The sequence below is a fragment of the Lampetra planeri genome, chromosome 61 (genome assembly GCF_965212315.1).
Source record: "Lampetra planeri chromosome 61, kcLamPlan1.2.h2, whole genome shotgun sequence".
Lineage (NCBI taxonomy): Eukaryota > Metazoa > Chordata > Hyperoartia > Petromyzontiformes > Petromyzontidae > Lampetra > Lampetra planeri.
In genome coordinates this window covers 1,629,345-1,651,507 of record NC_136167.1, presented here as the reverse complement: position 1 = coordinate 1,651,507, position 22,163 = coordinate 1,629,345, and the positions used below count along the sequence as shown (strand labels likewise).

General features: G+C 54.7%; 1 protein-coding gene across 2 annotated transcripts in view; it reads left to right on the top strand.

Annotated features, from left to right (window-relative positions):
* Positions 1–21,565, top strand: part of NUP188 (nucleoporin 188) — a 55,299-nt gene extending 33,734 nt beyond the window's left edge. The window contains exons 28-45 of one of the 2 annotated variants that reach the window (XM_078619178.1): positions 369–538; positions 930–999; positions 2,782–2,849; positions 3,464–3,704; positions 4,244–4,321; positions 5,526–5,611; positions 6,226–6,374; positions 6,544–6,740; positions 8,244–8,462; positions 8,957–9,055; positions 9,810–9,971; positions 10,876–11,013; positions 11,582–11,656; positions 13,145–13,378; positions 13,579–13,710; positions 16,346–16,404; positions 18,389–18,518; positions 19,831–21,565. In XM_078619178.1, the coding sequence (XP_078475304.1) occupies positions 369–538; positions 930–999; positions 2,782–2,849; positions 3,464–3,704; positions 4,244–4,321; positions 5,526–5,611; positions 6,226–6,374; positions 6,544–6,740; positions 8,244–8,462; positions 8,957–9,055; positions 9,810–9,971; positions 10,876–11,013; positions 11,582–11,656; positions 13,145–13,378; positions 13,579–13,710; positions 16,346–16,404; positions 18,389–18,518; positions 19,831–20,130 (2,607 nt within the window). In that variant the 3' untranslated portion in view covers positions 20,131–21,565. Of the gene's footprint in view, positions 1–365; positions 539–929; positions 1,000–2,781; positions 2,850–3,463; positions 3,705–4,243; positions 4,322–5,525; positions 5,612–6,225; positions 6,375–6,543; positions 6,741–8,243; positions 8,463–8,956; positions 9,056–9,809; positions 9,972–10,875; positions 11,014–11,581; positions 11,657–13,144; positions 13,379–13,578; positions 13,711–16,345; positions 16,405–18,388; positions 18,519–19,830 lie in introns of both variants that reach the window. The other variant, XM_078619177.1, reaches the window with a different exon arrangement.
* The last annotated feature ends 598 nt before the right edge of the window (positions 21,566–22,163 follow it).

Below are 22,163 nucleotides of genomic sequence, written 5' to 3'. Positions count from 1 at the left end.
TGTATTTATGTATGTATGTGTGTATCTACGTGTGTATGTATGTGTGTATCTGTGTGTAAGTATGTGTGTATCTATGTACGTATGAGTGTATGTGTGTATGTATGAGTGTATGTGTGTATGTATGAGTGTATGTGTGTGTGTATGAGTGTATGTGTTATGTATGAGTGTATGTGTGTATGTATGAGTGTATGTGTTATGTATGAGTGTGTGTGTGTATGTGTGTGTGTATGAGTGTGTGTGTGTGTATGTGTGTATGTATGAGTGTATGTATGAGTGTATGTGTGTATGTATGAGTGTATGTGTGTATGTATGAGAGTGTATGTGTGTACGGCGGATCTTTGTCTTTGTGTGCGTCGGCTACCCAGCAGGAGCTGGCGCTGGGCAGTGGCAGCTGCCTGCCCGTGGTGCTGGAGTTGGTGTGTGTGGAAGGCCCCGGGGCACCCTCCTGTCCCCCGCTGCTCCACCGCACGGCCGTGGCCTTCGTGTACGCGCTGTGGCAGGACCGTCGGCAGAGTGCCATGACCATCCTGAGAAGCAGGTGGGGCGCCACCCATCCATCTACTCCACAACCACAAACCTGTCAAACCCTTCTCAGTGCCTCGACCTTATCTCAGACCAATTCAGTGCTTATCGGTCACCACGTGCCCCCTTATAAATCTCAGCGTTCATCTTACAAAGTCCCATCGCAAGGGAGAAACGCAAACAAATAGACAAAAAAGTATGATTTTGCCCGTATTGAAATGGTTGTACGGCCGTATGGACCTGAAAACTCAATTTCCCTGCACAAGAATACGGGGTAAACCATGATGGGTTGACACGGTATGCAACCACCCGCTCGCCCATCATACCTGTGAAGCTTGCCGACCCAATAGCACCGGCAACGCAGTTTGTGTGTCATAGCGTTGTCCGCTGGTTTTTATTTCTTTCAGGAAGGACTTTTGGGAGAACCTCACCTATCCCCTGTTCAGCGACTTCCTGCCAATATCCACCGACATCGAGGTACACGTTCACCGCATCGCGCGGCGCTTTCAGATGCGCTTCTGCGGCCGTCTGGAACGCTCTCTTCCTTCCGATATTAGGAAGCCACTGAAGCTGTGCACTTTTAAATCATCATCGTCTAGATCAGTTGTGGGGAACCTTTTTTCTGCCAAGGGCCATTTGGATATTTATAACATCATTCGCGGGCCATACAAAATTCAATTTTCGTTGCTATGAAAAAAGCTCCTAGATTTATTGAATTTCGAGTGGTGCGGTTGCCTTGGCAGGGCCAGACCAAATGATTTCGCGGGCCTTGTACGGCCCGCGGGCCAGACGTTCCCCACCCCTGATCGAGGTTGACAAACTAATTTATTTAGAACTGCTTTTTGTGTTTAGTTTGTTGTCTTTCGCCCGCACCTCTGATTAGCGCGGTTGGCTACGCACGGGGCAAAAGAAGAAAATACAAACACACGTAGATACACACATACACTCATACATACACACATACATACACACACACATACATACACACATAGATGCACACATACATACACAAATAAATACACACGTACATACATACACACATACATACACACATAGATACACACATAGATACACACATACATACACACATAAATACACACATACACTCATACATACACACATACACACATACATACACACATACATACACATACATGCACATACATACACACATACACACATACATACATACACACATAAATACACCCATAGATACATACACACATACATACACACATAAATACACACATACACGTATATATACACACATACATACACACATACATACACATACATACACACATACATACACACATACATACACACATACATAACCAAGGCCTCATCGTTTGAACAAACTAGCAACACCTGTGGATATTTTCTCTGCGTGGATTTTCTCCGGGTCCTCCTGGTTTTTTTTCCCCTCCACAGTTCATATCAACATGACGCATTTCAGATTATTTGGCTGGTGTACATTTTCACGTGATGATCACAAGCCACTTTGTTGAGCCATCAATTGTGGCCACTGAAAAGGAAATAGCTCAATTGGGAGCCTTACCTGGTAAAATAAAAAGTTTAGTTTTGAAAGTTGAGCTTAGATTTTGATTTAAATCTTTCGTGACAGCAGGGATTCATATTATTGGTTCTTTCGGTAAAGTCACGTAAAAGGGAAACAATAAAATAATAAAAATATAAAACAATAAAATTCTCACGACATTTCGACTGCAACACAAGCAATCATCATCAGGTGTGAAATCCATCACCAGGTGTGGATTTCACACCTGATGATTGAAATGTCATGAGCATTTTATTGTTTTATATTTTTATTATTTAGTTTCCCTTCTACGTGACTTTACCGAAAGAACCAAGAATATAGTTGAGTTTAGGTTAAACAAAATACACTTGGAACGACATCAACAGCATCATCACCACCACCGTCGTCATCAATAGCAGTGGGAGCCTTACCTGGTAAAATAAAAAGGTTAAGTTTAGTTGAAGCTCACGACGTTTCGGGCGCCCAGTCTGCCTCAGCAGCAGGCCACGCTTTCCCACCTGATGACGGACGCTTGTGTTGCGCCCGAAACGTCGTGGTCTATTTTATTTTTTACCCACGTGACTTTACCGAAAGAACCAAAGAGTTATGGATTCCTGCAGTCACGAAAGCTTCAAATCAAGATGAAAGTTGAAGAGTCCTTGCCTTGCTGTGAACCGCGAGTGACGTCCGGCGGTGTCGCCCTGTGCCACCCCTCTCCTCGTCAGGTCAGCACGCTCGAAGCGTGCGCCTTCATCCTCAAGATCATCTCCCTGGAGGTTTTCTACGTCGTCAGGTGAGAGTCCCCGCGCTACGTCCGCTCCGCATCCCCCATGCAAACCCCACCAACGGCTGTCCGGGGGCCTCTTCTGTCGTGCGCCTCCAGACGAGATTACTCGTACGGGATGTTCAAATACCTTTAGCAAGGAATCAAGTCTGCATTAACCACACGTACTTGTGGTGATGTCGCTGCTCGCCCCGAGCTATGAATTAAATTTGGTTCCGCACTTCCATTTGGCCAAATTCCAGCTGTGAGAATTTCAATGTTTGGTTTGGTGTGTCATGGGCCCAACGTTACTCTCACCAGCTGGCCCCTGTGTGTGGACCAGAAGGCACCTGACGACGTTAGGGAGGTAGTTCTACAATATCCGCTTACGTGGGCCGTTCGTCTGTCACAAAGGGGGTCGCGCTGCTGCACGAGACATCGGAATTGATTCTTCGTTTCGCGGCACGACGCCGGTCGCATCATCCGGATTTGAAACAGGGAGAAGCGGCGTTTCCAAATATTCCACAGTTACACATTTTGGCAAAGATGCGACCGCAGCGACGTTTGGCTGCATGCGGCCACGCTGATGCCCCTGCCGCTACTGCCGCCACCCTCCCCCCCTCCCCCCCGGCCCCCCGTTCCAGTGGCTCTCTGGACCCGTCGTTGGTGCTGGTGCTGCGGAGGCTGAATGAGGGCGGCCGTTACCGCTACTGGTCGGGCTACGTGCGCGGGCTGGCGTGCCGCCTGGCGTCGCGCGCTCAGCTCGGCGACGGGGACCAGGATGTTGGCGGCGGCGCCGGCTACGCGGCGGCGCCGGAGGCCGCAGAAGGCGGAACCAACCTGGTGGAGGCGTGGAGGACCCTGCTCATCCTCGCGACCAATCACGTACGTCCGTGCCAGCGGTCACGCGGGTGCGCGAGCGGTCACATAGGGACGCTGCAATCACATAGGCCGTCGCCTCCCCCGTGCTGGTCCTGTGTTGCGCGCGAGTGATATTGTTCGGATTATTATTGTTTTTGCAGTTGAATAGTATCTTGGTGAGCATTTATATGGGTTCAGTGGGGCAGTGAGTGAGCGAGCGGTTAGCTGGGCTGGTGGGAAAGTGAAAGGGTGGGTGAGTAAGTGAATGGGTGGGTGGGCGGGCAAGTTAGTAAATAAGGCGGGTTGGTGAATAAATGGATGGGTAGATGGGTGAGTGAGTGCGCCGGTTGAAGGGTCAGTTAGCCAGTGAATGTACGGACAGAAAATGAGCGAGAGGGCGAGTGCATGTATTTCGTGACCAAGTGAACACGCAAGTGAGTGGTCGACTGAAGCGAGTGAATGAGCAAATGAGTCACTGAGTAAGTGAGCGAGCGAGCAGGGTGAGCGAGCGTGTGTGCGAGCCCGAGCCGTGCCGCGCTCACGCGCCGTGCGTGTCACTGCAGGGGAACATTCTCTTCCTGGACGACGACGAGACCAGGGCCACCGTCATGCAGGACGTCCTGGCGGGGCTCAGCGTCCTGGTGAGAGTAGTCCCCCCCCCTCCCCCCTCTTCCCCCCCCCTCCCCACCCCCTCTGCCCCCTGCACCCCCCATCCCCCCGGTCGCGGTGCCAAGATGTTAACTACCCCACCTGGTTTACGGGAGGTCCTGGGTTCGATCCCGACCCTTTAACGCCTAAATTTCGATTTAAAGCTTTCGTGACTGCAGGGATTCATCTTCTTGGTTCTTTCGGTAAAGTCACGTAGAAGGGAAATAATAAAATAATAAAAATAAAACACGTTTCGGCCACAATGCAAGCAGCCGTCCTCAGGTGAAGAACTGGTCTGTCGGAAAGACAGCGTCTGAAATGATTTCAGACGCTGTCTTTCCGACAGACCTGTTTTATTATTTCCCTTCTACGTGACTTTACCGAAAGAACCAAGAAGATGAATCCTTTAACGCCTGTTGTTTATTTGGAGGTTTGCGTGTCTCTCTCCCCGTGGTCGCGTGGATTTTTTTTCCGGGTGCTTCGGTTTTCCCCTCCACGGTTAGAATCGTGCCTTTAGATGATTTGGCTGCTGAAAATGTCCACACGATAGGCCACTTCATTGAGCTGTCATTTCTTGTGGCCAGTTCGCTTCATTGGACCTTACCTGGTAAAATAAAAAAAATAGTTTTATTCTTTTTCTTCATGTCCTGACTGTGTGAGGTCATGTGTGCGTGTGTGTCCTGTAGCGGTAGTGCGGCGATTAGCACGCTGTGCTACGAACCCAGCGAACTGAGTTCGATTCCCGCCCACAGTCAACACCAGTGACGATTATCTGAACCGGTCCTGGGCCTCCCCTAGCTGGACCCAGCCTCAAATAAGTACCTGGTGCGGTGTGTAGTTAACATCGCCACTAGGGAGGCGAAGGCGGTCAGGCGTGGTGTTGGCCATCCACCCCCTCGTGTGCAGTGCCAGCCTTCATAAGTCTTATCTCTCTGAGACGCTGTATATCTCTGTGGGTCTGTATGCGTTTCCATGCTTCTTCATTTATTCCCATGTCCCCCATGTGTCCCCATGTATCCTCGTGTGTGTCAGTGGGTCCTTGTGTATGTACTCATGGGTCCATGTGTGTGCCCGTGTGTCCATGTATGTCCTCCTGTGTCCCCGCGTGGCACCACGTGTCTCCCATGCGTATCGATGTATTCTAACGTCTCCTCGTCTGTCCTCTGTGCATCCCCCTGCGTGTGCTGTCCCCCACAGGTGAAGGTGGAGTGCAGTCGGCTGTGCATGCACCTCATGGCCATGTTGTCTACCACTCTGTGTGTTCTGCTGCGGCACTGGGGCAGGTACGCACGCGAACGCACGCGAACACGCACGCGAACACGCACGGACATGCACAGCTACAACACTTTCAAATCATCCCACAATCATCGCGCTCATCCTCGTAGCAGCGGCTATTTTGGCTGAGCCATCGAACAAAGGTGGCGGTCACCACTTCGAGTGCTTTCAGATGCGCTTCTGCGGCCGTCTGGAACGCTCTTCTTTCCGGTATTAAGAAGCCACTGGGAGCTGTGCACTTCTACATCATCGTCTAGATTGACCAACTAATTTCTTTACAACTGCATGCAGTGTTCAGTTTGTTGTCCTTCCCCCGCACCTCGATTTAGCTACGCACGGTGGCGCGAAAGAAAAGTTCGACACACACACACATGTACATCAACTCACTTTCACGGGCGGCTGCCGAGATGGGAGACCCAGCATGTGAGCGGTGCCGACTCGGCGTCTGTGACTTGTGAGCCGCTCCCCGTCGACCTCGCAGCAAATTCGCGTGCGCGGGGATGAGACAGAACTGGCCGGGGTGACACGGAACCAGCCCTGTGTCCCGCCGGCGTTTTTTTTCTCCGCCCTCTGTTCTCACGCCCTCCCGCTTGCACCGTTGCGTGTTCCCCCGTGGCGCCAGCGCTCTGCCGGGCGGCCAGGACGTGCTGCCGGAGCTGCTGGACGTGCTGCGACGGCTGCAGCAGGCGACGGAGCGGCGCCTCGCCGAGAAGATCAAAGCGCGTCTCCTGGCGGCCGTGATGCTCGTTCTGCAGCAGAGGCGCCTCCGAGGTTGGAAGCCGCCGTGCCGTTGTTTTGTCCACGCGCGCGTGTTGATAATCGTGGGGTGACAGTAACGTTCCAGACGGCCGCTGAAGCGATGATGGTAACGGTGCTGGTGGCGGTAATGGTGACAGTGGTAACCCCGTCGCCTATCCACGTTCCCCCCCCCCCTCTGAAGCCGGTACTCTGCCCGGATACAAGCAGCTGGTGCAGCTGGTGTGCGAGACGCTGCGGCAGGAGGTGACGGCGCTCATGGAGCAGAGCCAGAGCTCGTGGCGAGCGGCGGCGGCAGCAGCGCCACAAGCCGGTGCCCTGGGAGTCGACAGCATGGACACGGATTCAGCTCCAGCCCCTGCCAGGGATGACAGGGACGGGGTGAGGACAACACGGCAGTCATTCCACACTCGCCGCTCCACACAGCAAGTGGCACAGGCCCAGGTCTGTCTGGTGAGAGACGCAGGCCCAGGTCTGTCTGGTGAGAGACACAGGCCCAGGTCTGTCTGGTGAGAGGCACAGGCCCAGGTCTGTCTGGTGAGAGACACAGGCCCAGGTCTGTCTGGTGAGAGACACAAGCCCAGGTCTGTGTGGTGAGAGACACAGGCCCAGGTCTGTGTGGTGAGAGATACAGGCCCAAGTCTGTCTGGTGACAGACACAGTTCCCTGGTTAGAGACACAGGCCCAGGTCTATCTGGTGAGAGGCACAGGCCCAGGTCTGTGTGGTGAGAGACACAGGCCCAGGTCTGTGTGGTGAGAGACACTGGCCCAGGTCTGTCTGGTGAGAGACACAGGACCAGGTCCCTCTGGTGAGAGACACAGGCCCAGGTCTGTCTGGTGAGAGGCACAGGCCCAGGTCTCTCTGGTGAGAGACACAGGCCCAGGTCTGTCTGGTGAGAGGCACAGGCCCTGGTTAGAGACACAGGCCCAGGTCTGTCTGGTGAGAGACACAGGCCCAGGTCTGTGTGGTGAGAGATGCAGGCTCAGGTCTGTCTGGTGAGAGACACAGGCCCAGGTCTGTGTGGTGAGAGGCACAGGCCCAGGTCTGTCTGGTGGGAGACACAGGCCCAGGTCTGTCTGGTGAGAGACACAGGCCCAGGTCTGTGTGGTGAGAGGCACAGGCCCAGGTCTGTCTGGTGAGAGACACAGGCCCAGGTCTGTCTGGTGAGAGACACAGGCCCAGGTCTGTGTGGTGAGAGGCACAGGCCCAGGTCTGTCTGGTGAGAGACACAGGCCCAGGTCTGTCTGGTGAGAGGCACAGGCCCAGGTCTGTGTGGTGAGAGACGCAGGCCCAGGTCTGTCTGGTGAGAGACGCAGGTCCAGGTCTGTGTGGTGAGAGACGCAGGCCCAGGTCTGTCTGGTGAGAGACACAGGCCCAGGTCTGTCTGGTGAGAGGCACAGGCCCAGGTCTCTCTGGTGAGAGGCATCAATGCTGGACAACCCGGATTAATCACAGGCAGTGGCTGAGAGCCAGATTGTATGTATGTTGAACTTCTTTCGCACCGTAAGTACCCAGCCGTGCTAATAGGAGGTGTGTGGGAAGGACAACAAACTAAACACAAAAAGCCGTTCTCAAGAAATTAGTTTTCAATATGATTTAAAAGTGCACAGCTCCAGTGGCGTCCTAACATCGAACGGATTGGAACCCCAAGATTTCAGCGGTGCCGACTCTGTGCCCTGACCTCTGAGCCACCGGGTCACGTCAAGACAGGCGATGGATGCACGCCCATCATCTGCCACGGCTGCTGCTGCCACCGCTCGCTCTGCTCGGGTCTCAGCGGTGTAGCAGGAATCTCCTTTGTAAGACAGTCTTTCTGATGTCGGCGGTGGCGGCGGCGAAACTCTCGGCGTGTGTGCCGGGCCCCGTGCCGCGTCCTGCCGCAGGTGTGCGTGGTGGCGCTGCACTTGGCCAAGGAGCTCTACCTGCTGGAGGAGGGCACGGGCGGTGGCGGCGGCGGCAGCGGGTACCTGAGCTGCGTGCGTGAGGGCGCGCTGCTGCCCGCCGTGGGCGTTGCCCTCGAGTGGAGCCTGCAGCGGCGGTGCCAGCTCCACTTCACAGAGGCAGCGCTGCACTGGCTGCTGGCGCTCTCCACCACCGCGGAGGTATGACGGGAAGACAAAGGCGGCCAGCCGTGGTGTTGGTCTCCCACCGCCATCGCGTGCCGTGCCGGCCTTTGTAAGTGCTACTCGCTACTGACAGCACCCGTCCCATCAGATGGACTCACTTTACCCTCGGTATATCCGCTAAGACGGCTGATTCGAGAAGGAGGACGCGCAGATGTGGGTCCCACGTTCCTTTTTTTCGTTTATTTTGTTCGTCATCTTTGTCATGCCGCTCCCCCGCTTTGGTTACTTAATGAACCCTCTACACGTTAACAAGCCACCTCTGTTTAGGGAGAGAAGCCAACCCAGAGGACGCGATGATCCATACGTGCTGTGACCCTCCTTGCACGTCCGCGTGTCCTCTCTTGCGACTGTTGAAATGGGTTCAGTTAACAAAAAGAAACCACGAGTCCGTTAAGAGGCTACACGGCGTAGCTTTGTCTTTGTCCCGGTGGCACCGGTGCCGAGCGGTGCGTGTGCGCCGCGGTGTGCAGGGCGCCCAGGCGCTAGCCGCGGTCGGGGTTCTGCAGTGCCTGTGCCTGCCCCTGCTGAGCACCTACCAGGTGGACGCCAACGGCCTCGCCGCGCTCGAGGTGAGCACCGTCCGGACGCGTGCTCGCCCACGCCCGCCGAGTGTCGCCCGTACACCCGCCGCCCAACTAGCCCAGCTGTGCCCACACACTCGCCTACGCACTCACTCGACCACTTCGCCTACCTGCTTAACCACCAACCCGGCCCACCTTCACGACTTCCACCTCTGCTGTTGTTGAGCGGTTACTGATCCTACATGGGTCACTTCAGTTTCATTTTTCAGTTTAATTTATGTGGTATAGCCCTGTGAGCCATTCGGCTCTTGAATCGGGTTCAACCGCAGCAAACAAAAACATGAGCTGACAGTAGAGCCGGATTGTCCCACATGCTTCGTGTGCCTGCGCATGCGACTGTGTCGTGTGTGTCTCTTGTGTGTGACTGTGTCCCGTGTGTGTCCCATGTGTGTCCCATGTGTGTCCCTTGTGTAACAATGTGTGCCCCTTGTGTGCCCCGTGTGTGTGCCTATCCGTGTGTGTCTCCCGTGTGTGTCCCATGTGTGACCTCCGTGTGTGCCCTTGTATGTCCCGTGTGTGTCTCCCGTGTGTGTCTCCCGTGTATGTCCCGTGTATGTCTCCCGTGTGTGTCCTGTGTGTCACCTCCGTGTGTGTCCTGTGTGTCACCTCCGTGTGTGTCCTGTGTGTTACCTCCGTGTGTGCCCTTGTATGTCCCGCGTGTATCCCCCGTGTGTGTCCCCCGTGCGTGTCCCATGTGTGACCCCTGCGTGTCTCCCGCGTGCGTGGCACGCACGGTGTACAGAAGGCTGGAGGACCCCCGCGGAGGAGCCACGAGGCGCCCAGCTGGCAAGGCGCCTACTGCCTGTGCCTGGCCGTCCTGCAGGCCGTCCTCAGGCAGCTGCGTCACAGCGCCCTGCCTCAGGCCCTCGACTTCCTGGGCGTCCACCAGGAGCGCATCCTGCAGGTCGCGACCCCTGCCGGCTGACCGGCCGTCCCCTTGCTACGCGTGCGGGCGCTCGTTGGCGGCGGCGTGCCAGTGCCTCGCGTAGCTGCGTTCGTCACGCCAGTAGGGTGTTACCTGGACGTTCAGGTTTGGGGTGTCCCCTGATTCATGGGTAGGATGCCCCCCGCCCCCCCCCCCCCCCAGCTTTGTTCTCTCCAATAGCCAACAGTGAAATACATTTTCTTGATTCTTTCGGTAAAGTCATGTAGAATGGAAATGATAAAATAATAAAAATAAAACATAATAAAATAATTCTCACGACGTTTCGGCCACAACGCAAGCAGCCGTCCTCAGGTGGAGAACAGGTCTGTCGAGAAGACAGAGTCGGCCGAAACGTCGTGAGAATTATTTAATGTTTTATTTTTATTATTTTATTATTTCCATTCTACGTGATTTTACCGAAAGAACCAAGAAGATGAATCCCTGCAGTCACGAAAGCTTTAAATCGAAGTGAAATACATTGATATCATTAGCACCTGGCTTAGCATTTAAATGTGCCCACATTTTTATCGGTGTGTCGACGATGCCTGTACGTACATGTGTTGAACTTCTTTCGCACTGCCGTACGTAGCCAACCGTGCTAATCGGACGTGCGGGTGGAAGGACAACAAACGGAACGTAAAAAGTCAGTCCTCGATCTGGATGATTTAAAAGTGCGTAGCTCCCAGTGGCTTCCTAATATCGGAATGGAAGAGCGTTCCAGACGGCCGCGGAATCGCGTCCGCAAGCGCCGTGCGATGCCGTGACAATCTCGTGCCGGGTGGCAGCGTCTCACTCGGGCGAAGGGCAGAGGGGGGTAGGGAAGAGAAGGGGAGAGCGGAGTTTGTGACTTGGGCTGCGTGTCGCACCGCTGCGCGTTTCCCAGAGCCTGCAGGCGGTGCGGGGGGTGCTGGGCCAGGCCAGCCTGGAGGAGGCGGAGAAAACGGTCGCCTTCCTCCTGCACTTGGCCTACTTCACCAGGGAGTGGCACTTCCACCTGCCGCTGTTGCTGAACTCCGTGCAGGTGAGCTCTGTTCAGGTGACCTGCCGTGCAGGCGAGCTCCGCCGTCAAGGTGTTGACGACGGGGGTCGAGTGGCTCGCACATCAAAGAGCTGGCACCGCTGAAAAATAGCCTCGGTTCAGATCCAGGTTTCGGCCGCTGCCTGTGGTTTAAACCGGGTTTTCAAGCGTAGTGAGTCGATGGTAACCAGTGACTTACACAGAGGCCCATAGACTCGCATAGAGACCCATGGACAGAGTGGGTGGGAGGTGAGGGGGGAGCGGTAGTGCAGTGGTTAGCGCGCGCCGCGCTTCCAACCCGGTGACCCGAGTTCAATGCCCGCTCACGGCCAACACTAGGGAGACAAATGCGGCCGGGCGTGGTGCTGGCCACCCATGCTGTGTGTCCGGCCTTCATAGGCGCTGCCACTCTGCCAACAGCACACGGGGGGGGTGGTGGGGGGACCTTTGGGTTGGGGGGTGGGGGAAGATTACAAAACAATATTCGTCATCGGCCGGGCGAGAGGGAATGTTCCAATGCCGGTGCTTTGGTTGTTGACGCCGGCGTCCGCGTCCTTCCGTCTTGCTGCAGGTGGCGCTCTGCTCCCTATGCCAGACGTGCACCGCCTTGCTGCACAGCCAGAAGCTCCTGCAGCAGTACCTCGCGGTGAGTGGTGCCGCCGGGCTAACGCCGGGCTAGCGCCGGACAGAGCCACCGGCGCTCCCTTTGCCCCCGACTCTTTCTCTCCGCGCCAGCGACGACTTCCCTCTTCATCATCTCTCTCTCTATGTATCTCTGTGATATCTGTCTCTACTTATATGTCTGTCTATATGTCTCTGGTTCTGTGTTTTATCTCTCTCTCAAATTTAGCATTCTCAGGAAGAACGTAATCAACCAGGTAGGGTGTGTTGACTGTTATGTTATCCGACTCTCTGTTGTATTACATTACAATTCTAAGTATACTAGATTTGTGTTTCTATGTAATTTATACCTGATGATGATTGCTTGTGTTGCAATCGAAACGTCGTATGCTAGTATTTAATTTATTATTTTCTCTTTATACGTGACTTTACCGAAAGAACCAAAGAGTAATTCCTGCAGTCACGAAAGCTCCAAATTAAGTATCATCCTCCATCCCAGCTTTGTCGTTCCGCTCGTTAGCTCGGCTCGCGGCGGGTGTGCTTGGTGCCGCCGCGACGTACCATGCGGTCACGAGCGCCTGCCGCACCACCCCCCCCCCCCCGCCCCCGCCCACCCACAACACAGCCTGTTAGGGTGAGCGCTGCGCCCAGAGTGTCGTCACATCTCGGCAGATCTTGGTTAAGCTGCAGCGGGGTTCACTGTCGCCGCCTGCGACTGGAGCGATTGAGAGAGAGCGCTCGGTTGTCGGGGGAGACGGCCGTCACTCGGCGGGACGCGTCGCCCCCTCTTGATGCACAAACTGCAGCTGCAAATTGCGCAACTTTGGTTGGCGGTCAGCGTTGGAAGTGAGAGCCGCAACCCTCAAAGGAATGTCGCCGCCGCCCCCCCGTGGTGGTGTAGTCATGGTGACAGGAGAACAGGTGGAAGCAGTTAAGGAGGAGTTGCGGTAGTGATAGGGGTTGCGGTAGTGATAGGGGTTGGGGTAGTGATAGGGGTTGGGGTAGTGATAGGGGTTGCGGTAGTGATAGGGGTTGGGGTAGTGGTAGGGGTAGTGATAGGGGTTGGGGTAGTGATAGGGGTTTGGGGTAGTGATAGGGGTGGGGGTATTGGTAGGGGTAGTGGTAGGGGTTGGTGTAGTGATAGGGGGTGGGGTAGTGGTAGACTTTGCGGTAGTGATAGGGGTGAGGTAGTGATAGGGGTTGGGGTAGTGATAGGGGTAGTGAGAGTGGTTGGGGTAGTGGTAGGAGTTGGGAGGCCTGGTCGTAGCTGGGGGGCGGCAGGGGGTTCGAGAGTAGCGGCAGTGGCAGGATGACGCTGGGCTAGTGAAGAAGAGGGATGGGGGTTGTTGTAAGAGAGGCTGCCGGTTCGAGTGAAGGTGATTGCTCTGTGTGCTGCAACGGAGCTTGTTCCAGCGAAGGCGGGGAGGGAGCAAGGAGGTGAATGAATGGATGGTCGTTGCGCGTGACCGCGACCATCGTCGCCCCTGACGCGACGGTGTCTCGTGCGCTGCAGTCGAAAAGCGCGGGGCTGGCGGCGGCGCCCGGCCGGGACGGCGGTGGTCGCGGCGGCTGCGGCACGGGCGCCGGCGTCGGCGGCGCCGGCGGCACCGGCGAAGTCGGCCAGGAGGCAGAGCGAGGCCCCGGCGGCGTGGCCCTGGCCCAGGCGAGCCTGCTGCGCATCCTGGGCACCACGCTGGCCGCACTGCGCCGATTCAGCCCCGACGTCTGCCAGATCCTGCTGGACCAGGTCACGACCCCGCACCATCCCCCACCGCTTGTTGGTTTGTCGTGACACTCGCCGATTGCGGCCCGTCGTGCCGGTCGTCCTGTTGGTTTGTCGACGCCGTGTGACCGGCGTCGCTTGCGCGGTTTATTGTCGCGAGTCTGATTGATGTGGCACGCGCGGTGTCGTGACCCTGGCTGACGCGGCTCGTGCGTGTGGCGCAGACGATGGACCTGTCGGAGTACGAGCCGCTCTTCTCGCTGAGCCTGGTGGCTCCGTCGTGCGACGCCGACGCCAGCCCCTCGCTCGGCTCGCTCCTCTCCGCGATCAGCGTCGCTCAGGGCCTCGCCGCGCAGGTCGGCGACCACCAGCACCGTCACTGCTTCCCACACGTTTGTGCCGTCCTGGGCCTTTTACTTACTCGTGCGTGTGTGTGTGTGTTTATGTCGCTGTTAGACTCAAACATAGCGCTTACTTGCACCTGTACCTAACCTTTTTTTCTGCCGCCTCTGGGTTCCCACTTGATTTGTATTCATGTGTCTGTTTATACTCTTTGGTTTTTTCGGTAAAGTCACGTAGGTGAAAATAAAAATAGAAATGAAAAAACAACTAAATTAAATCACGACGTTTCGGAGGCAACACAAGCTTCCGTCTTCAGGCGGAACTGTTACAGCCAAAATCACTGTAGTAAGTGAAGAGAGCTAATAGAGATACGCGATTATATAGGGTAAGAGGGGGGGAGGAGCCAAGGTGGGGGGGGGGGGATAGGCTATAGGAACGCGAAGTTAAGCCGATTGATAACATCTATTTATTATGCAGGAGAGGGGGGGAAGGGTGAGTATTGGGACACAGAGATTGTTTGTTTACGTCGTCGTTAGACTAAAGTGTCGAGCTTTCTTCGGATACTTTCGCTGTCACGTATTTATTATCGCCGTGCGTTTCGTTTACGAGGGTCAAACGCCTCGTTTGTTAGTTGTGCAATATTCCTGAAGCGCCACCCCCTGCACTCGCTTTCTGCTCACGCATCACCCCAGGGACCTCCGGCGTAAAATATAACCGGGGCAATTGGCTAAGCGGAACCACTATCATCATCCGCGTAACAAATCAAACAATCTCAGCACTAAAACCATCACCCAACGGCCCGTCCTCTCACCCTTGACCCCCCCCCCCCTATCCCATTAAATCCAGCGTGGCCAGTCCACCAAGCAACGCGACGATCCATTGTGGTGAATCTCAGCGCGGCTCTGCGATGATCCACCAGAAAGCCGAACGAATACTGTCTAAGATCGCCCTCATTGCACACAAATTGCTCGCCACAGTTGAACCGCAATACCTCACTGATCTTGTCAGGGAGCATGACCCATCACGCAAATTCCGGTCACCCTCGCAGCAGCGGCGGCTTTTGGCTAACCATCGAACAAAGACTGTCACCGCATCGCACGGCGCTTTCAGATGCACTTCTGCGGCCGTCTGGAACGCTCTTCCTTCCAACAGGAAATCACTGGGAGCTATGCAGTTTAAAATCATCTAGATTGGAAACTCGTTACTTTATAACTACTTTTTGTGTTGAGTTATCCTTTCCTCCGCACCTCCGATTAGCACGGTTGGCTACATAAGGTGGTGTGAAAGAAGTTCAACACTTACATACATACAAAGCTGTGACCAACAATTACTACAATTGACCCTACAATGCCAAAGACCTAAATTTACTATCGCAATCTGTTAGTGAAATTGATCATGTTTTGAAATGCATGAATTCTCCCTAGTAGTGGGGGATGTTTATATTGCCATCAGCCGAAACTAGGATCGCAGTCGGCTTATGTTACGTGGGCTGGCGTCCACTCCCACGTAACATCGACATGCTACATGCGCACTTAATTTATTGCTTTTCACGTGTATGTGGTGCTCTTTGTAAAAGCGTTCGCTAAATTAAACCAGCGTTGATTCTGCTTCGTTCTGAGATCCACAAGAATATCTCTTGCGATCACCCACCCGTGGATCGCCATCAAAGTATCAGCACCACCGCTGCCGTGTAACCATGCACACTTAACCCTTTTCCCCGTCCCGAAGCAACTGCAAGTTTATAATAATAGGGGTTTTTTTCCCTTTTTTTCTGGCAACAAACCTGAAACCTTTTTACGAGGATTCATGTCTGCATTAACCATAATATTTGCAGTCAAATGCAAACAAAAAACACACTGATAATATATGCAGTGTCCTTGAAGCTGATTGGTCCACACCAAGGGACGGCTTTCTTTTGAGCCTCGACACAATTGGTGCTCGACCAGAGGACGCCAAAAGGTGTACAGCTCAAAATAATATTACATTGTGGTACTGGCAAAGGAGGTCTAATGATGTAGATGCTCACCCCGAGCCCTCGTTACTTTGATAGCGGCATCGTCTTTGAGCTGTACGCCTTTTGGCGTCCTCTGGTCGAGCACCAATTGCGTCGAGGCTCAAAATAAAGCCGTCCCTGGTGTGGACCAATCAGTTTCAAGGACACTGCACATATTATCATAGTGTGTTTTTGTTTGCATTTGACTGCAAGTATTGTGGTTAATGCAGACATGAATCCTTGTAAAAAGGTTTCAGTTTTGTTGCCAGAAAAAAGGGGGAAAACCCTATTATTACATCTGCAAGTTGCAGGGTGGGGTCCCGTTCACCGCTAAATCTCGGAACGCGGCAAGCTACTAGGCGTTAATTTTATTGAGTGGTTAGCGCCGTTGTTTTTAAAGACATCGTTACTCGCCGCGGGGAACCTTAGTGGCACGACTGCCGGAGTCTACGATAGCCGGCGCCAAACTGTGCCACACGCCCTCCCATATGACCTTGTGGGAGCTTCGGTGCCATTAAGTAATTTTACTTGATCTTTTATTCCTCTTTTCCACCTCCTCCCCTTACCTTCAAACGATAAACCCGCTGCGGTGACCTGTAACCCTTGACCTCTGCCGCCCGTGGCACTGCAACTAACCAGCGATGTTGGATCTGCAGGCCGACGGGAAAAGGGAACTCGCAAAGCACACGAGCGCCGGTGACTTGAAGGCTCTAAAGTAAGTATCGCTGGACGCCACGGTGGCTAGGAGATGTTAACTACCTCGCCTGGTATACAGGAGGGCATAGGTTCGATCCCGACCCGGACGCCTGCTGCTGTATATTTGGAGTTTGCGTATCTCTCTCTCATCATCATCACGGTGGCTAGGAGATGTTAACTACCTCGCCTGGTATACAGGATGTCATAGGTTCGATCCCGACCCGGACGCCTACTGCTGTATATTTGGAGTTTGCGGTGTCTCTCTCTTTGTGGTCATGTGGATTTTTTTCCTCCGTGTTCTCTGTTTTTTCCTTCCACATTTAGAATCAACGCATTTTAGAGTATTTGGTTGCAATACATTTCCACGTAATGATTAAGCCACTTCGTTGAGTTTTAATTTGTGATAGGTTGCTTCTGAAAGAGAGCTGTTATAGCTGAGTGGGCCTTTTCTGGCAAAATAATGGTTTTAGCATACATTTTCTTCTTGTTTGCAGTAGATTTACAACATTACAGCTTCACATGCCAGTACCCTGTTTTCATTGGCGAGACAAAACCCCCGTGACTCTTTGCTGTTATCATAATCGTAAATAAGTGGCCATAATTGCTCGTGTTGAATTGCGTTGCTAGTGTCACACGGCTGGTGACGATGGCTCTAATGGGAGGGGGGGGGAGGGGTGCGGTGTGCGTCAGTAGTTCTGGCCAAACCTCACACCGTGTCGGCCTACAATAGGTGCTCGCCAACGTATGTATGTACGTTGAACTTATTTCGCACCGTACATAGCCAACCGTGCTCATCGGAGGTGCGGCGTCGGTGGGGGGGAAGCACAACAAACTAAAATACAAAAATAATTTCCAAAGAAATGTCTTTTCAATCTGGCTTTAACAGCATTTGCGCCGACAGTCTGGCAAGGCCATGGCACAAATAACAAAAAAACTCAACACATTCATCAATAACACTGTGGCCTTGAAAGGAAAAATATATGACCGATGACGTTTCGGGCGACGGCCCTTCTTCAGAGCGCATAAGGCCAAAGGGGGAGGTCTTTGTGTGCATCCGCGGGGAGCGGTGGCGTAGTGGTTAGCTCATTTCGCCGCCAATCTGTTGACGGGAGTTTGATTCCCAGCCACTGCCAACACCAGCGGCGTATATGTATCGGAACCCGTCCTGCGCCTCGATTGGGTCGATGCAGCCTCAAATGAGTAGCTGGTGCAGTGAGACGAAGGCGATCGGGCGTGGTGCCGGCCACCAACCCTCTTGTGCAGCTGTGCCGGCCTTTGTCGGCGCTGCTACCCGCTGACAGCACATGCCCCAAAAGTCTGTAGCAGGCTACATTGGGGGGGGATCTTTATGTTGTGTGCGTCTCAAATGGGTACCTAGCGCGGTGTGTAAACATCGCCACTTGGGACACGAGAGCAGTCGGGCGTGGTGTTGGCCGCCCACCGGTTCTCGTACACGGCTAACGCCGGTGACGATTATCTGAACCGGTCCTGGGACTCCGCTAATTCGACTCGGCCTCAAACGAGTGCCGAGTGTTGTGTGTGAACGTCGCTACTGGGGGGAGACAAAGGCGGCCAGGCGTGGCGCTGGCCACCCACCCCCACGCGTAGCCGTGCCAGCCTTCGCAGGCGCCGCTGCTGTTCGCCGCCAGCGCTTGCCCCCAACAGTCTTGCTAGAGGCCAGAGGTCGCAACCGGGTACCCGATACCCGTACCCTACCCGATATCCGGCTACCCATACCCGGCCGGGTACGGGTAGCCGTTTGCGACCCTGGTGCGGCCGGGTAGGGGTACGGGTAGGCCGTGAGTCACTGGTGAGTAACCGTTTGTCACTCATTTCGGGTAGGGTACGGGTAGGGAACGGGTACCCGTACCCGGCCGGGTACGGATACCCATTTGCGACCCTGGTGCGGCCGGGTACGGGTACGGGTAAGGAATCAAAACCCGTTTGCGACCTCTGCTAGAGGCTACACATTGTGGGACGTTTTGTCTTTGCGTTACCCCCAGGCCCACGCTGGTGTTCGTGATGGAGAATGCGCTGGCGCTGCTCATGTCGCAGGCCATGCTCTACCTCAAGCACTGCACCGTCTCCTGCCGCGACAAGCAGCGCATCAAGCGCGAGCTCAGCTCCGAGCTGGTGAAGAGGGGATTTGTTTTGTTATCGCCGGTTCTGTTTGTATGTGCGCGTGTGCATGTGTGTGTATTGTGTGCGTGCGTGTGTATGCATGTGCGTGTGTTTTATGTGCGTGCGTGTGTATGCATGTGCGTGCGTGTGTATGCATGTGCGTGCGTGTGTATGCATGTGCGCGCGTGTGTATGCATGTGCGCGCGTGTGCATGCATGTGTGTGCGTGCGTGCGTGTGCGTGCATGTGCGTGCATGTGCATGCGTGTGCATGTGTGCATGTGCGTATGTGCATGTGCGTGCGCATGCATGTGCGTACGTATGCATGTGCGTGTGTATGTGCGTAGTGTGGGGTAGTGTTGCGGTTAGCGCGCTGCGCTACGAACCCGGCGACCTGAGTTTGATTCCCACTCAACGGCCACCAACATCAGTGACGATTATCTGAACCGGTCCTGGGCCTCCCCCCTAGGTCGACTCAGCCTCCAATGAGTACCTGGTGCCGTGTGTAAACATCGCCACTGGGGAGACAAAGGCGGCCGGGCGTGGTGTTGGTCACCCACCTCCCTCGTGTGCCGTGCCGGCCTTCTTAGTTGCTCGCTAACAGCACTTGCCCCAACAGTCTTAAGGCTATACGGGGGGTGGTGGGGTCTTTGTCTTTGTTGACGTTATTTCTCACCTGATGTAGCGAACCGAGCTAAGTGGAGACACGGGGGGGAAGGACAACGTCCATGGCTCGCTGAGCTGCATTGGCCTCCGGTTGCCAAACAAATGTATTTCAGGTCGCGCTCATTCACCATCAAGTGCGTGCCACAAATGAACCACAACACCTCGCTGATCTCGTTAAGGAGCATAAACCACCATCACGCGACACTCCGCTCATCCTCGCAGCAGCAGCGGCAGCAGCGGCGGCTTTTAGCTCGGCCATCGAACAAAGGCGGTGGTCACCGCTGCATCGCACGGCGCTTTCAGATGCGCTTCTGCGACCGTCTGGAACGCTCTTCCTTCCAACATTGGGAAACCACGGGGCGCTATGCACTTTTAAATCAGATTGAAAACGAATTTCTTTAGAACTGCTTTTTGTTTTTAATTTGTTGTCCTTCCCTCGCACCTCCGATTCGCATGGTTGGCTACGTACGGTGCGAAAGAAGTTCAACGTACATGAATACAAACTAAACACAAAAAGCGGTTCTAAAGAAATTAGTTTTCAATTTGCTTCGTAGCTCATCGGATTCCTCCAGGATAAATCAAGATTCTGATCGATTCTGACCTGCGTTGACCCCCCTCCCCTAATCTCTCCCGTATCACTCCGCCGCGGTGGCGTGCCAGGAGGCGCTGCAGAACGGCATGCTGCGCTGGGTGCGCAGAGGCAGCCCCGTGTCGCCGGGCGGCGGCGGCGGCGGTGGAAGCGGCGGCGCCGGCGGCGGCGGAGGAGGAGCGGCGACGGGCGGTGCAAGCGGCACCTCGGCGGGGGTCTCCCTACAGGCCAAGGGCGGCGGCGGCGGCAGCAGCAGCGGTGGTGGGCGAGCGACGTCGCGCTCCGCCGGCGCGGCGGGCGGCGTGGCGGACGCGTGGGAGCACGCCTTCCACGACCTCGTCGACCTCTTCCTCAAGAGGGTGCTGCGGTGAAGGAGAGCTGTCGAGCGCGCGGGGGGGGGGTGGGGGGGGCGTCCAGGCGCCGGGTTACACGGAGAGGGAGACGTTTGGGTGTTGGCTGGCGGGGGGGGGGCAAGTCCTTTTAATTCCTGGCACCAGGACCCATGTCATCCATGCCCGCGCCGCTGCCATAGACACGCAGGAATCCGTACGCTCGCGTAGGGACCCAGAGGGAGGCTTCTTACGTGGACAGAGTTATATTTTGTTCTAAGGAGTTCCAGCGGTTGGATGGTCCCAGGCAAGGCACCGATGGCTCGCATAGAGACCCCAGAGACTTGCAGAGAGACCCACAGATTCGCTAAAGAGACCCATAGTACTAAACGAAACCATTATTTTACCAGGTAAGGCCCACTGAGCTGTATAGCTCTTCTTCAGAAGCGACCTGGCCACACAAATGATAGCTGAACGAAGTGGGAATTTACAGCAGGCAATTACTTTTAAACGCACGTTGATTCTAAATGCGAAGGGAAAAAAACAGAGAACCCGGAGGGAAAAATAATCCACGCGACCACGGGGAGAGAGAAAGAGGGACACGCAAACAACAAATGTACATCAGGCGTCAGGGTCGGGATGGAACCCACGACCTCCTGTACACCAGGCGAGGTAGTTAACATCTCGCCATAGCTCAGTGTGTGCGCAGCTGCCGAGTGTGAACGCGATGGAACTGCAACCCCTCCAGCCCCACTGGCTGGAGGTGTCCAAGCGTGCCGGTGCTGGGGGGGGCCCGGGTGGGAGGGTTAATTAGACAGCCCCCCCCCCCCCATATCATTCCATTGCGAACCACTCGGTACCACAGCGCGCACGTGACCACGCATACAGCACACAGTACACACAGTACACATGCACTTTACATGCACAGTACACGCACGGTACACACAGCACACAGACTATACACACAGTATACAAACAGTACAAACAGGACACAGTACACACAGTAGATACACAGTACATACAGTACACACACAGTGCACACACAGTGCACACACAGTAAACGAACAGTACACACACAATGTTGTCCCACGTCTGACCGCATCGCCGCGTGTAGAGTGAATTCAATCCCCACAGAGCAAATTTTTGTGTAGAAATCGGTTCACCGCATGTACAGCACACATAAGGACAGAGCGAACCTGCGTGGAGCGTGCAGACCCTGCATCTTGGTGGGTGGAGGCATTAAATACAGCAAAGCCTTGACCTGGACTTGAACTGGGTCTGGAGACTGGGAGGCAGTGTGTTGTTGTCCCTCGTAGCGTACGCCGTGAGGGTTTGTATGAATTGCGTTTGTGTGTGTGCGTGGCGGAATGAGTTGGCGATACCCATGGATACCCACATGAAGTGCCCGTGTTGTGTTTTTGTTCGAGTCCTGTCCCGTGTACAGAGATTTCGTTTTTCAATAAAACGGTAAACTTTTTAGAGCGGTCATTCTTCTTTACAACCACGTTTCTGGTAAGGGAAGTGGGTCTTGCGTTGCTATATTGCTCTGCTGCCACTAAACTACTATTACTGGTAGGAACGCACTGGTTCCACCAGCCCACAGGGGATTATTGTGTCCGTCCATCGTGCAGGGAGGGGCTGGGTGGGGAGGGAGGGGTTGGGTGGGTGGGGAGGGGCTGGGTCGGGAGGGTGGGGCTGGGTGGGGAGGGGCTGGTCACCCCGTGGTGCCCTTATAAAACTCAACGTTTAACCTACTCACGCCGGCTTGTGCCCGCCCTCACAGTCGGCCATATTTGCGGAATACACCACGCCGCCGTTGACCCTGGCCATTGACCGAGCAACCCAACGTTCCTACCGGCTCCCTCCGCAGGAATGTGTTTTATCCAGGTAAGGCCCACCAAGCCGCACAGCTCTTTTTCAGATGCGACCACCTGGCTATCACGAATGATAATAGCTCGACGAAGTGGCTTATCGTGAAACTGTCCAGCGGTAGCCAACTACTCTGAACTGCACGTTGATTCTAAATGTGGAGGGGAAAACCCAGAGGCACCGGGTGGAAAAATCTACGTGACCAC